At 47.0% G+C, this 14,364-nt stretch overlaps 1 protein-coding gene across 2 annotated transcripts in view; it reads left to right on the top strand.

Annotated features, from left to right (window-relative positions):
- The first annotated feature begins 267 nt into the window (after positions 1-267).
- Positions 268-14,364, top strand: part of LOC143327836 (protein kinase C epsilon type-like) — a 54,042-nt gene continuing 39,945 nt past the window's right edge. The window contains exon 1 of one of the 2 annotated variants that reach the window (XM_076742378.1): positions 268-1,498. In XM_076742378.1, coding sequence (XP_076598493.1) covers positions 1,151-1,498 — 348 coding nt within the window. In that variant the 5' untranslated portion in view covers positions 268-1,150. Of the gene's footprint in view, positions 1,499-13,330; positions 13,473-14,364 lie in introns of those variants that run through there. The other variant, XM_076742379.1, reaches the window with a different exon arrangement.

Here is a 14,364-nt window from a genome sequence, read left to right as displayed (position 1 = left end):
TCATGTCACCTCTTTAAAACTCCACACGTCCCACATGTCTCTGCTCTCTAAGGTCCGATCTTTAATGCAGCTGGTAGTTGGCCTTTATTGAGTGGATCAATCGGCTTCACGGTGCAGAATTGCTCTTCACAGCCGTTTTCCTGCGCTCAGCAGCTTCAGGTGCTCAGTTAGGAGCTGCAGCAGCGCGCGGCTCTGCAGGGGCTTCCGTCCAGCTGCAGGGCGGCTCAGAAGAGTCTTGCTCAAGGGCACCTTGGTGGGATGTAGAGCGTTTCATTTCTCATATATCCCCTCAGACGACCGTCCGCCCCTCTCCTCTCCCCACACCCTGCTGCTCCTAAACACCTCCCCTGTCTGTTGCGTCGCACTCCCCCGTCTGTCACACCAGAAATCTGACGTGTTTTTCGCATTTCCTGCACCAGGGAGAGACGGAGGCAGAGAGCGGCGTCGGGGGAGGCAGCCGGAGGTTTATGCACGGGAAGTTCAGATCAACAGCAGGCCGCGCACCGAGCAGCTGGAACCCCTGTACAACCACCGACCCGCCGCCTGAATCGGCCCCTCCTCTGCGCCCCTGCTGCGGCTGCTACCAGCCGCCGACTGGTCGCAGCGCTCCGTCTCGGACATCCCCGATGCGCAGCAGCGGCTGCCAGCAGGCATCTGGAGCCTCCCACCCGCCACACGGTACCATGCAACAGCTAGAGCTTCCAGGGCCCCCCGCTTCGGCTAACGGACTTTTTTAAGAGCCCGGAGGTGAAAAACATGACAGACCGATCCACATCTGGGGCCTCCGCTCGCCTGTTTGTCGCTAACTCTCCGTAGCGGTTCATGCTTCTTCCGTGCGCTTCCAGGGAAAGCTCAACGCTCGTTTCTCCGCAGCTGCTCTTTATTTTTTGGGGGGAATTTGTAGCATATTCGACAAGTGTGGATGTTTTAAGGAGAGATCAAAGCCCATCTCAGACAGACGCCTCACAGTTGGCGTCTTCACATTCAGCTGGGAGTAACTGCGGTGTCTGCCTGGAGGACCACCGGTTGAGCTGAGCCGTTCTTCAGCCCGTAACAGGAGCTCATTGTTTGGGAGTGTTTGGGGGGTGGGGGGTGGGCTAGTTCCACTGCAAAGACTTCAAGTGTCAAGCGTCGGGACAGCTTCAGCACCATGGTGATCTTCAACGGGCAGCTGAGGATCAAGATCTGCGAGGCTCTGGAGCTCAAACCGACGGCTTGGTCCCTGCGTCACGCCGTCGGCCCCAAGACCCAGACCTTCCTCCTGGACACGTACATCGCCCTGAACGTGGACGACTCTCGCGTGGGTCAGACCTCCACCAAGCAGAAGACCAACAGCCCCGCCTGGAACGACGAGTTCACCACGGAGGTCCACGACGGCCGCAGGATCGAGCTGTCCGTCTTCCACGACGCGCCCATCGGCTACGACGACTTCGTGGCTAACTGCATCATCCAGTTCGAGGACATCCTGCACAACGGCAGCAAACACTTCGAGGACTGGGTAAGACCACCGCGACGTGACACCTGAAGCGCACACAGTGGGGCTGATGGTGAGAAAACTCAAACCTTACCTGGACAGGTACAACAAGTCATATCTTCATGATTCCAGCTGTTTTCAATCAGTCAGTTCAGTCTTTTGTCTGTATAGTTTCAGAAAATAGTAAAGTGCCAAAAAGATATTCAATTTATGAAGAGTTCAAAGTGAGAAAATACACCTGAGCAGGGCCAGGATGAGCTGTCACTGGGGCCCTGTGGGGGACATGTTTTTGGGCCTCTTTTATTTAAAGAAAATGAAAAAATGAACAGCAAATAGACTAAAACTCTGTTCTGACAACATAAGGCAGTGCTGGTAATGTTTACTGAGTTCATATTAATGACACCTGAGAGCCAGAAGCTTTTTGGGGCCACAGGGCTGTTTCACATAATCCAGCCTTACATGTGAGACACCGAACCTCTGAATGTTTGTCCTTTTAGCTTCATAAATGATTTATCACTCACCAGAGTCGTCGGTTAATTTGCTTTGGATCAGCTAATGGACGAATTGAAGATCGATCCAGCACGAGTCAAAGAAAAGTCAAACAGTTAGCAGGAGAACGTGTTCTGTGTGAGTCCACTGCTGCTCAGGAACATGTTGAAATGTTGAATGGCCAAAACAAGTCATTACTGTGAGCTATGACATCAATTTGTTTGACTCACGAAGATGAATTCGATGTAATATCTCAAAGAATTGACTCACAGTCTCACTGCGTTGACTCCATAGATCAAAAATTAGAAAAGAGTATCTCATAATATTGCCCAGAGAAGGTGAACAGGTTTCTTTAAAGCAGCATTATTCATGTTTTGTCCACTTGGGAGCTGGAAACACAGCACAAATGTTCACCTTATGAAATGATTATGGAAAATATGTGAGCAAACATTTACACGTCCAGCAGAGACGAGGCGACATTTTCATTCACGTGCAGTCGTGTTTCTGGCCAAGTCCATCATTCACTCTGTCTGCAGCTGCTAAATATTCCACCAAGTCCAGCGGCTATGAGCTGTGAAAGCAAAACAATGAGCCCAAGAGATGCTGAAAGGCTCCATCACGTGTGGAGGAGCTGTGAGTGTGAGAGTATCTCCACCCGCTGCAGCGTCCAGTCTGACACCACACGCCAGCACGCAGGCAGATTTCCATCCACCAGGCTAAAGAAGGCAGATTTTACCTTTAATTAATCAGTGAAAAACAGTGTTTTTTTAATATTGACATGATTTCTGCAAAACAAACATTGTCGTCCTGCACACACCATGAGTCACTGTACACACACACACACACACACACACACACACACACACACAGTATAGATCCTGTTACCTTAGTTGTGCTCCTGTTAGATGAACCAGTGACCCACAGCAGAGCTACAAAAGAGGTGAGAGTGGGTGTGGTTAGGGCCACATGCATCACACACACACACACACACACACACACACACACACACACACACACACACACACACACACACACACAGAGCATGGAGAAGCTGTGTATTATTGTCTGAAGCTGCTGAAGCAGACGGATGTTTGAGTGTATTATTGATGAGGCCATCGGGGCTGTTGAGATGAGAGAAGGTGATGAAACAGGAGGAGGACAGGATGGAGGAGAGAAAGCACAGCTCCAGACGTGTCCCTCATGGAGGAAGTGTTGAATCTTTCTTTGGAGGTGGTGCACTGGGAGAGTTTTCAGGCCAGAGACGAGCAGGGCTGCAGGAGCTGTGTGATCGTTCATGTTCTGACAGTAAATGCTCAGTTTTTGATTGAAGATCTTGGAACAAGTTGAAGCGACTCAGTTTCTTCTGATGATCTGGTGGGTTTAATAATCACTCGTGTGTGTTCAGTCTGATATCTGTGAACTGTTTCAACCTACTTCGACAAAACCTGTGAAACTTCTTGTGGAAAAAGATCAGTTTGCCAAACTTCCTACACGTTACAGTGCATTTAAGCTTGTGTGGTCATCCAGATTTTTTAAAGGCCTCTAACTGATTTCAGGCCCTGAAACTGGTGTCACTGTCTAATCCCTTTTCTCTCAGTGGAATTAACTGATTTTTTTGATCTGTCTTCAGAGCTTCACACCTCGTGGAGCGGCTTTCAGGGCGCACCCATGGCCACTCGAGGCTGAACATGTCTTGACTTAAGCTGCATCTTGCATGATGTAATTTCAGACAAAGAGAAACTGACATCACCCTGAGGGAGCTGAACGGCCTGTGTGGCCTCTCAGTGAGTAATGCTAATGAGAGCTAGCTCAGGAGTGGAAGCTCTTAAACTTCATGTCTTCTAGTTTTCTCCAAAGCCTGAAAGCGGTGCACTTGTACGGTACATCTACCTGTGATCCAGGTGCTGCCACTGCTGGCTGAAGCTGTACACATTTGAGGACAAATTTAAATAAAGGTGTGAACTGAACATTAGTGTGGCAACATCGTGTGCTGCTGAGCACTAAGCTAATGTTCAGTCATACTTCAGTCGTCTGAATGTCCTTCACTGCGGCGCAGAGTCCAGAGCTTTGACGTGTTGTTGTGATGACAGAGACCAACCTTGAGAATAAGTGATGACTCAAACTGTCTTGTATCAGGTCTTGTCACAAGCTAGCTGGGCTGGCATTTTAGCAAAAATAAATGTGCAAAAATCTTTTAATAACATAATGTATAACATCAGCGTTAAGAGCTTTTCCAGTCCTGTTGATGAAAGAGTGACCCTCAGCAGCACAAAGCCTGTAATTAACTGGAAACACATGAACATGTGCTGCAGGACATTAAACCTTTTCTGTGATTGGAGCAGCTAACGTCTCATAGCTTTATGTTTGAGCATGAAAGCAGCGAGTCGTGTGATGATGGCCTTCAGATGTTGGACGATGCCTTCCGGATAACATCTCTGTCTTCAGATTGAGAGACTGGAGATGGAGTCTGCACACTGAGGAACAGTTGTCCTTGTTATTCCTTTGAATTTGAAATGAAAAAATCTACAACAAATAACCAAAGGGGGCTTTAAACGCAGCGTTAGTGATGAACCGTTAGTCGCTTACATCACAGTCCGTTGGTACGTGCTTGTGATGCTTTCAGCTCGAAATGAACAAAATGAATTATGTGAATGGAGTTAAGTCAAACAGCAGAACATTAAAGTTAGATTAAATTACTCCATTCAAAGATATTTTTCAAATACCAACCCCAACACTGTGTCCTCTCTGTGCTTGGGCTTTTATGGCCTAAACAGTAAATTGATTAACTGGCCTCAAAAAGGAAAAGTCTGTGGAGCACCTTTTATTTTTTCGTTATCATTTAATGTAATCAGTTTAGCCTGGAACAAGGTTTCTGCAGGGAAGAGTAAAAGAACGACTGCACCTGAATGCATCACGAGCTCTGCTCTCATCAGTGTTTGCGTCTCTAACTGCGGCTTTCACACCATCTTTTCTCACCTGATAACACTTTCCTTTATTCTTCTTATGTTTTTGAGCGACAGAGGCCCGGCCTCTCGTTATCCACGTTCAATCAAGCAACACTGCAGCATGTTGAGTTTTGGGACTATTTTACCTTTTTCCGAGTGCTGATCTCGTGACGCAGATTGGTGTTTCAGCTGGAAAGGTGATCAGCTCTCACTGAATCTGCTTCAGAGGCTGAACTGACTGAAGACGTGGACACACTGCGATGATTTCCAGCTTCAGGTGGCCACTGATCACTCTCCCTTAAGTCTTCCTTTGAGGTGAAGACGGTCTTCTTAGTGCTCTTTAACTTGCCTGATCGGTGGGAGAAGCGTCCTGTACCCTGATGATCCACCGCTGTGTCCATTGGCCGGCTGGTGTGCGATCCAGTAGGAACGAGCTGCACACACTTCATGAGAACAGCTGTGACAAACTTTCTGGAAGCTGGCTGGTTGGATTTGTAATCCTGATTTTCTTCCTCTTTGATCAGCTCTGAATGAAACATTTGCCACTTTTAATCTATTTTATTATTAACGGTTATGATAAGTTTCTGTAACAAAGCTGATAAGGAAACATGGTCTTTGAAGCCATGTTTCACCCAAACCTGATGAATACATATACAAATGTTTTCACTAATTAATAGCAATCAGGAAATGAACAGGATGAAGGAAAGGATAATCAAAACACATGAAGACATGTGGCAGGAACAGGACGGTCCTGACGCCGTGAGCATCTGAAGAATCGCAGGGAAGAATTCAGTTGAGAGCTTTTTGAAGTTGAGCTGAAAAGGCATCATTCCAGCTGGAAGCACGTCCCATTTCCAGTTCCACCAGTTCAGTCCAGCCAGTATCCATCTGGTTCTGGGGCTTTTGGCTGAGATTGAGAGCAGAAGAACGAAGGAGGAGAAAATGCAGCAACTGGCGTCCATGAAAAGAAGACCAGCTTCCTGAGTCTGTCAGGAATGTCTTTTGTCCTCTGAACAGTGATTTCATGTGTGGGCAGCAGCGTTGTTCCAACTTGTCATTAAAGACAGACGGGGGAGAGGAAGACGAGCGTTTGATTTTACTACACAACAGGCGGCGAGTGAGGGGAGGGAGAGACGGACAACAAGAAGACAGACGGCGTTGAAGCTAGCTGTCTTCTTTTGAGAGGCTGAGCGAGGGTGGGATGGGGCGGGGGCGCTGAGCTGGTGGGTGGTGTCAGCGTGATGACTTTTCAAACGTTCATCTAGTCAAACTGTGAAGCAGCATCCCTCAATCAGCATCCTGCGAGGAGCTACAGGCCGCGACAGGCGAGACAAGCGTTCAAGAACAACAATGGCTGCTAACGATGTTAGCGTAGAAGCTGCTGCAGCGTCAGGTGTCAGACCTGAAACTGAGAGAAGAGCAGAGAACGACCACAAAGACTCTCCTCCACTGAAAAGATGTTTCACTCCCCCGCCACATCCTGCGGTTCATCCATCTGATTGGTTGAAGTTAGCCCGTCATAATTGGTGTTCCATCCAAGCAGATGCCAAGTAAGAGTGTCCCCTTTTCCAAGCAGTTTTCCTGGACGGCTTCCCAGACGCTTTCTGCCCCGTCAGTTAATAAAGATATGAGTCGTAGGTATGAAAGTATGATCAAATTTAAGACAGTCACTCCAAAAAAGAACCACTGTCTTCCGTGTTTTAGCCTTTGAGTCGTTTATACTTTTTGCAAACCATATTCCAGATTTACTTTCCTTTGAAGGAGGTTTTGCACTGCAGACTTTCCCAGTTGAGAAAGGCGCCTTTCCAGTGACGCTGAGAGTATTTCGACTCTACTGTGACCTTTGTTATATTCTCCAAGTGAGCCCACAGGAATAACTGTCAGATGAACTGGAGTGAAGATACTGTAAATATAAAGCAGGATGGGCCTGTGTGTGTGTGTGTGTGTGTGTGTGTGTGTGTGTGTGTGTGTGTGTGTGTGTGTGTTTGTTTGTGTGTGTGTTTGAGAGAAACCTGAAACCGGTTTTGGATTGCAATAATCTGACAATGTGAAAATCCCCCTTTTGAATCCGTGACAGCGTTACTCAGGGAAATGTCAGAGTGTGTCCTCTGCCTGGTCAGGTGATCGGTGGGGACTGGACGGGGTGGACGGGGTGGACGGGGTGGACTGGTGGATGCGTCCTGCTGACGGGGAGGAGGAGGAAGATTGTTTTGTCCAGTGACGTTTCGGTCAAAGCTCTTCTCAGTTAAAGTTCATTAAGCTCATTTGTCCACATGGAGCTGTCCCCTCTGGACACACCGTCTCACTCAGGTGTTTTCTAAAAGGTGGAAGCGGCGATACTTCGCTTTCTGTCTCATATTGTCTGCTGTCTCCTCGTCTCTCTGCGGTGTTCAGGGTGTGGTCTCAGCTGTGGTTGGATGGATCTCTGTGTAGTGTAGAAGCATTTGGACGTCTTTCTGTGACGCAGACTGAATCGGATGTGCTGTGAGTCTCCAGCCTTCCTCTTGTTCTTTTCCGTCACACAGTTTCTTAACAGAAGCAGATTTCTGTGTGAGCAGCTGCTTTCAGACCGTCCTATAAAGTTTGAAAATCTGTTTTTCATGCATCCCAAATGTTGCGTTGGATCCCGTTTTGTGTCTGCTGAGTGAAATGGACTTTTCTGACTGTGACCTTCTCCTCGTTATCTCAAGTATATTGCTGGCACAGTTTCAGCCCGGCTCATGCAGATAAGCTCCGGTCTGAGCGGGCTGCAGTCCGTCTGTGCGATGCGGGCAAAAATAGATCAACATCATTTCTGATTCTCACCATCTGATGAGTTTCAGTTTTAACTGAATCAGTCCTTTTTAAAGTCTGTTCCGGTTTGCTTTTCACCCAAAATCTTCAAAATGAAACAGTCGTTTTAATTTCTCACCTTTTTCACCATCAGTTCATCATTTTAGTCATTTTTCCAGAACCGAAATACCAAACGTTTACAGGCTCCAGCTTCTGAAACGTGAGGATTTGCTGCTGTTCTCTGTTGTATAGAAAACAGCAAACGACACTTTGTGTTTTGGGCCGTTGGTCGAACAGAACGTTTGAGATGAATTTGGGCTCTGGGAGCTGTCGATGAGCACACTTAACTGTGCTGTAGACATTTTTATGGCTTAGACTGTTAATGACATCATGATATATCAGTGAATAATAAGAATAATCAGTAACAGCACTGCAAACCTGTTGGTAGTGAACCTCGTAACTTGTCCCTCGGCCTGTTTGACTCATGACAGGCTGAACAAACAGCTGAATGGAGCTCGTCTCCAGTCGTGAGTGTCGGTGCTCTCTCGTTTCCAGCTGTGGTTCTAACACCGTCGATGTGGTGTCGCAGCTGTGACAAAGCTGCTGTGTGGTCGTCCTGCGGGTGAAAGTGTCAACGATGGCGGTTCAGCTGACAGCAAAGGGAAACTCTGCCGAGACGACGAGAGTGGCAGAAAGTTCAGTTCAAGAGTGTGACGCACTTCGAGGTTCATGTAAATGAGGGCCTCCCCCCGTCTCTGCGGCCGTCACTGTAGTCGTTGGAGGAATGTGGAGCACTCCGCCGTCCCGCTGCAGCGTAATTAAGCGTTTGTTCTTGTGCAAAAGACATTTATGCACCAGAAAGGTCAAAGCACAAGAGCAGCCTTCTGAACACAGCGACAGTTCCCTGTTGCTGGGAGTATTTTGGATACTCTGTGCCAATATTGAATTATTATGTTTGTAGTTTTGCATCAATGTGATGAAGATTTATTAAATATTTAATTTAGATTTGACAGAAACGACAGCCCCATCATCTCATTTACCCATGAACAGTATCTCAACTGACTTTGACTTGAATTAATCATATGTAGAATCACACATCTTGATTTAAGATTCAGAATGCCTTGAATAAGAATTTCATGTAACGTACAGTTTGCTCCTCACATGTCTTAAACTGTCTGACAGCATCATAGACGTTCAGTATTATGTATCATCTGTTTCAGCTCTTTGTTGCTGTGTGATGTTTCTAATCATTGAAATATTCCAGTCAAACGCTCCGTGTTTTTATGGCATCAAGTGAAGATGTTCTGTGGGTTAAAACAGACAACAAACACAAGCTTTTACTTTAATTTCATCTCTGTGATCCAGTTCAGTTTCCTAATCTACAGCCGACTCTGTAGTCTGCAGTTTATGTTCGACTGCATTCATTCAAGTTACCAGATCGGACACACAAGCACACTTTGGCTTCAGTGAAGGGTCTGAAACGACTTCCACGCTGCTCCTCGCACTGGTCCCGGACCTGTTAGAGGTCCGTGGTCTTGTTTGGAGGAGCTGCAGCCTCTGAGAACTCTCATGCAGACAGAATAGAGGAGGAGCTCAGGCCTGCTCTCGTGTTGACCCTGTTTCCCTGCGGGCTGTAGTAGAGGGGTGTCCTTTCTGTGGACGGGAGGAAACGGGGGCAGGGCTGTGTGTGTGTGTGTGTGTGTGTGTGTGTGTGTGTGTGTGTGTGTGTGTGTGTGTATGTGTGTGTGTGTGTGTGAGAGAGTCTAATATTAGCAGCAGTGTGTTTGAGTCACACGGTAGGCCTTACTTCCTGTTTTCACTGTCCAAGTTTACTTCCCAGAGAAAGAAGGGAAGAGGGAGAGAGGGATGGCTCCCCAGGTGCCCCCTGTGGCTCCTGTTATCAGTCATCTGTCCGCCGTCCTGTCCGTGCACAGGACGTCACTTACAGAGGCAAACAGCGCCGACGTCTCACAGATATGGAAGGAATGCCAGAGGGAGAACTGAGCCGCAGGGGACGAAGGCTCCTCTGCTCGTCCCGCTGCTCCTGTCAGCAGCTCAAACTAAACTTTCCACAGCAGCGGATAAGAAAAGTGTGTCATTTTCTGTCAGACGTGAAGCTCACCGAGCCTTTTCGGTGACGCTCCTCGCGTTGACTTCCAGCCGAGGCCGCTGTTGTTTTTGCTTTGTCTCTCATTACTTCCTGTCTTTTTGGTGCTGACTTGTTTTTGTCTCTCGGTTGTAAACTGATGGATGGAAATTTAGTCCTGTGCTTCCAGGATGTGTTAAGTCATGAAAAGAAAGGCTCATTTATTATTTAAAACAGCAATTAAAAAGCACTCAGAGAGGATATTACCTCTGCACAGTCCTCCAAATCTAAAAACTATCCAGCTGTTTCATTCAGCCTGATCAGATGATTGGATGGCCTGCACACCTGCTCCACCTGCACATGACCCAAGTCTTCCACCAGGCCAGGCAGACATATTGCTCAAGCTAAAGCGAGCCAGTTGCAAAAGAATGCTAAGAATGCTAACATGCTAGCTGGACAGCTTCATTTTTTGTGTTCATCATGATAATATTGGCTGTTTTCTTGCATGTGTGGTTGGATGCAGCTAAGCCATCAGCACAGCGCTCACACCCACAGCGGTGAGCAGCACCAGCCGGGCTCAGAGGTCCGTTCATGGCGGCTGCTTGTGTTTATACGGCTGTGATGTTCAACAGGCTTATTTATATATGCATTTATTAAAAGGCTACTCCTCTGCTCGTGGTCTCCAGCAGCAGGCAGGAAGTGAGCTCATGTGTTCTGGGCGAGTGGCTTTGGAGGGAGGGGATGTGACTTTTTGGATGAATCTTGCTTACTGCTGCTGGTTTCTCCAGCGCTACAAACTCCGGCTTTCATAAGAAACGCAGATTTATCACCTGAGACACGATAAGCAGCTGTGAGTGATGCTGGAGCGTTTGCACTGGGTGACCTGAGAGCATCCTGGGTGCAGAGCAGCTTTACTCCCTGTGTGATACCTGCCGATGTTTTCCCTTTTGGACTCAGTGAAGGAAAGAAGGAGGAAATACTGACGCACAGCATGAAGGTATAAATACTGCAGAGCTTATGCAACAAGTCTGATGAAGTTTCTAAATCATGATTTGAAGTGTTGAGGTCGAGCGGCGGTGGAATGTTTGCAGCATAAATCACTGGTGAGCTCCACAGGGCAGAATTCAACTTAGTAAGGAGATGTCTCCATTTCCTCGCAAACAGGATGAGAGAAGAGAAAACACCCTGTCACACACACACACACACACACACACACACACACACACACACACACACACACACACACAAAGTGTACATTTATTTCAAACAGACACCAGCACGGACATCAGATGATAACTGATAATGCTCGTGATTGTGGTCGTGGACACTGGTGTTTGACACTTTGTAGAAGACGGACGTGCCTTTGTCTTACATCAGTGATGCAGGACAGCAGAATGAGTGAAGACAGTCAGCCTTCAGGTTGAGTTTTGGAGTCACTCAGACTTGTTCTTCAGCTATGAGTCGCTCCTCTTCTCTGCTGTTCAGTGCATTGTTGGATAAAAGGCATCTTGCTTACTGATCGTTGACCTGTCCTGTTTTTCAGAATGAAAGTAGAGCTGCTGCGTTAAAGCAGAAAGTGAAGAAGCCAAACGTTCTCAGTTTCGGCTCCTTCAGCGTTAGCAGGACTAAGTTCTAAACCGCAGATTAATACTAATACTAATACTAAATACTAATAATAGATGTACTCAGTTAGCCACCCATTAGCAGGTCTGATAGCAGCAGCGTGACTGACATGATGGTGTTGTATTCACGTACATACAGCGAAAGCAGGGCCGGGTGTTGTCTGAATGTTTCAGATGTTAGACATCATCGAAATATAAGCAGCCATGTAAGAACTTGGCTAAATGAATTAGTGTAAAATTGGCTAAATTTAGCTGTAATTCTGGAACAATCTGATGAAAGAGTAAGTAAATAACATCACATATCTGTCTTCCAAACATAACACTTTCCGATGATTTATGATCTTTAAGAGCCTCTCATATGAGCAGACTTTGTCCATATGTGGCTCGTCCTAAAGTTTGAACGTCTGTGTGAGTGTCCCTGCATGTCTTCCCCTCTGTGTGTCTCTCCTGTGTCTCTGAGTCTGTGGATGTGGGTCTCTTTGAGGATACATGCAGCCACATGACTCCAGCTTGACTAAGGCTCATGTGATACTGTAGAAGCTTTGGGACAGCTCGCTCTCTCCCGCTCTGTGTGTGTGTGTGTGTGTGTGTGTGTGTGTGTGTGTGTGTGTGTGTGTGTGTGTACGCATGTCTCGCAGGAATGTGTCTCAGCGTGATTAAGTTAAAATGAAGCTCATTAAGCTTCACTTGACAGCATGTGACGCTCTTGATTGAATCCTTGAATAAACCTCAGTCACAGATACAAAAGAAATCCTTGAAGGCGTCTGAACTTGTCCACAGACACCTCCTTTCCTGGCGAACACGATGACCTTGTTTCTCTGGATACCATCCCAACAACAAAGTCAACATCACAAACAAGCAGAATGGGGGCAGGTCGCCGCTCCGCGGGGCTCCCCTTCTCCTCGGCTGATGAGTATCAGCTGCAGGAAACGTCAGTAACCTTCGTACGTTGAGTCAGCTCTGCATCACTTCCTCCTCCATGTTTGGTCTGACATGTTTGGAAAGTTCCATCTACACATTTATACCTGCGATGCTCCAGGTAACCAAACAAGCAGCTTCTGTATCACGTCAGATCTTTCCAGAACACCAATATGGATCCTGAGTTCAGATACCGAACTATAAATGTCTGATCAGTCCTTAGAAGTGTCCGTGCTCCTCTCAGCTGAGACCAACTGAGTCAGAGATGAAGCCGAAATGTTGTATTTCACAGATGTGTCCAGCTGTTAGCAGGACAGATGCAGACATGTTAATGAGTCATCAGTTTTTGTCAGCGTGTAAATTTCCTGGTTAAGATGTGTGTCATGTGGTGCGTTCAAGGCCTTTGCTGCAGGGCTGCCTGTGAGCCGCAGCGTGCTGCTTGTAAAGGCCAAACTGCTCCAACATAAATCTTTAAGAAGGCCTAATGGTCGACTAATGCTTCAGGTATGTTTGACTTAGTGCTGGTGGGGGGGATATCATGCACTGTGTGTGTGTGTGTGTGTGTGTGTGTGTGTGTTTGTGTGTTTGTGTAAGATAACCCAGAGATGATTTTTTTTTTTTTGCTTTTTAAGAGGCATGGCAACATGTTCAAGCAGACCTACAAGAGAACTGGAAAAAGACCAAGAACAGGCCATGACATAGGCTGGTGTGTGTGTGTGTGTGTGTGTGTGTGTGTGTGTGTGTGTGTGTGTGTGTGTGTGTGTTACTCACATTGTGGGGACATAAATCTGTTTACACAGTCAGGTTGGGTGGACTCGCCCTCTTCATGGGGACAAAATGCAAGTCCCAGTAACATTAATCATTCAGTTTTAGGGTGAAGACTTTGGTTCAGGTTAAGGTAAAATTAGGTTTATCTTAAGGTTAATCTAAGTGGTTATGGTTAGTATGAAAGTCTATCTACTGTCCCCAGAACTGTTCATTATGAAAGCAGATGGGTGTGTGGGCGGCCTCCTCCACTCACGCTGAGAGCGAGAGAGCAATGAAGACGAAGAGCATCGAGGAGGAGGCGAGCGTAGAACGTGTTCGTCACTCGGATCCTTTTCCCGCTCTTCGTCCGTCGGCGAGGAGCTGCTGCTGAGTGTTTGCGTGCTGAGTGAAGGTGCCAGGTGTGTGAACAGGAACCGCGTCCACAGCTCTCCATCGCTGACGTCTAACATGCAGCCAGTGTTTGTCTGCAGAGCCACGTGAGAGATGCTGAGTTTAGTGAAAAAGATTGATTTGGGTCTTTTCATTGAGTGCATTGTGTCACTTTGTGTGCTTTCAATGTTTTTCATCATTTAAAGTCTCAGTGTTCATGGTTTTTATTTTAGCCTTCATTGTGATCCACGTTGTAATGGTCACAGATGTCTCAGTATTAGCTTCAATGCTAGGTTGGCTGAAATGTTCTGGACTGTAAAACGTGCATCTTGGTCCAAACTCAAAAGGATCCTCATCAAACATGTTGATGGTATTTGCTTTTGCTGAAAACAGGATTGGATTTTCTGATTTTATCAGCTGTCAAACTCTGAACATCCAGCATGTTTAGAGGCTCCAGCTTGACCTGAGTCATGATGCTGGAGGTCACTCTGCTGTTGTGGGAGGACACTGTCAATGCGACGCTTATGTGTGTGTCTCTCTGTGTTTTATGCATGTGGCCTCTGGTCCCTCGACCAGTGTCTTCTTCCTGCGTCCTCCCAGTGTCTGCAGCCTTCCTCTCCCCTGTGTCCTCCTCCTCCTCACTCATACATATGATCCACTCTGCAGAGTCAGGTGGAGGTTAATGCACATGCTTCTCCTCCATCTTCTCTTTGCTCTCCTCTGTTCAGGACGATGATCTCTATCTCCATCTGTGTGAAACCACAAGGAAACGCTAACTGCCGCTCTTTGCACAGATGCACATTTGCACTCACACGTTCAGCACGTACATGTAAATACTGATCGAGAGGAGCTCAGAGGGACGCTGCAGATGCTCAGGACTCATCCTTTGGATGATCTGATTGGATGGAAATTCGGGGTTTG

Source organism: Chaetodon auriga, chromosome 11 (assembly GCF_051107435.1).
Source record: "Chaetodon auriga isolate fChaAug3 chromosome 11, fChaAug3.hap1, whole genome shotgun sequence".
NCBI lineage: Eukaryota > Metazoa > Chordata > Actinopteri > Chaetodontiformes > Chaetodontidae > Chaetodon > Chaetodon auriga.
The sequence above is the reverse complement of the archived record's forward strand: the minus strand, read 5'-3'. Positions and strand labels throughout refer to the sequence as shown.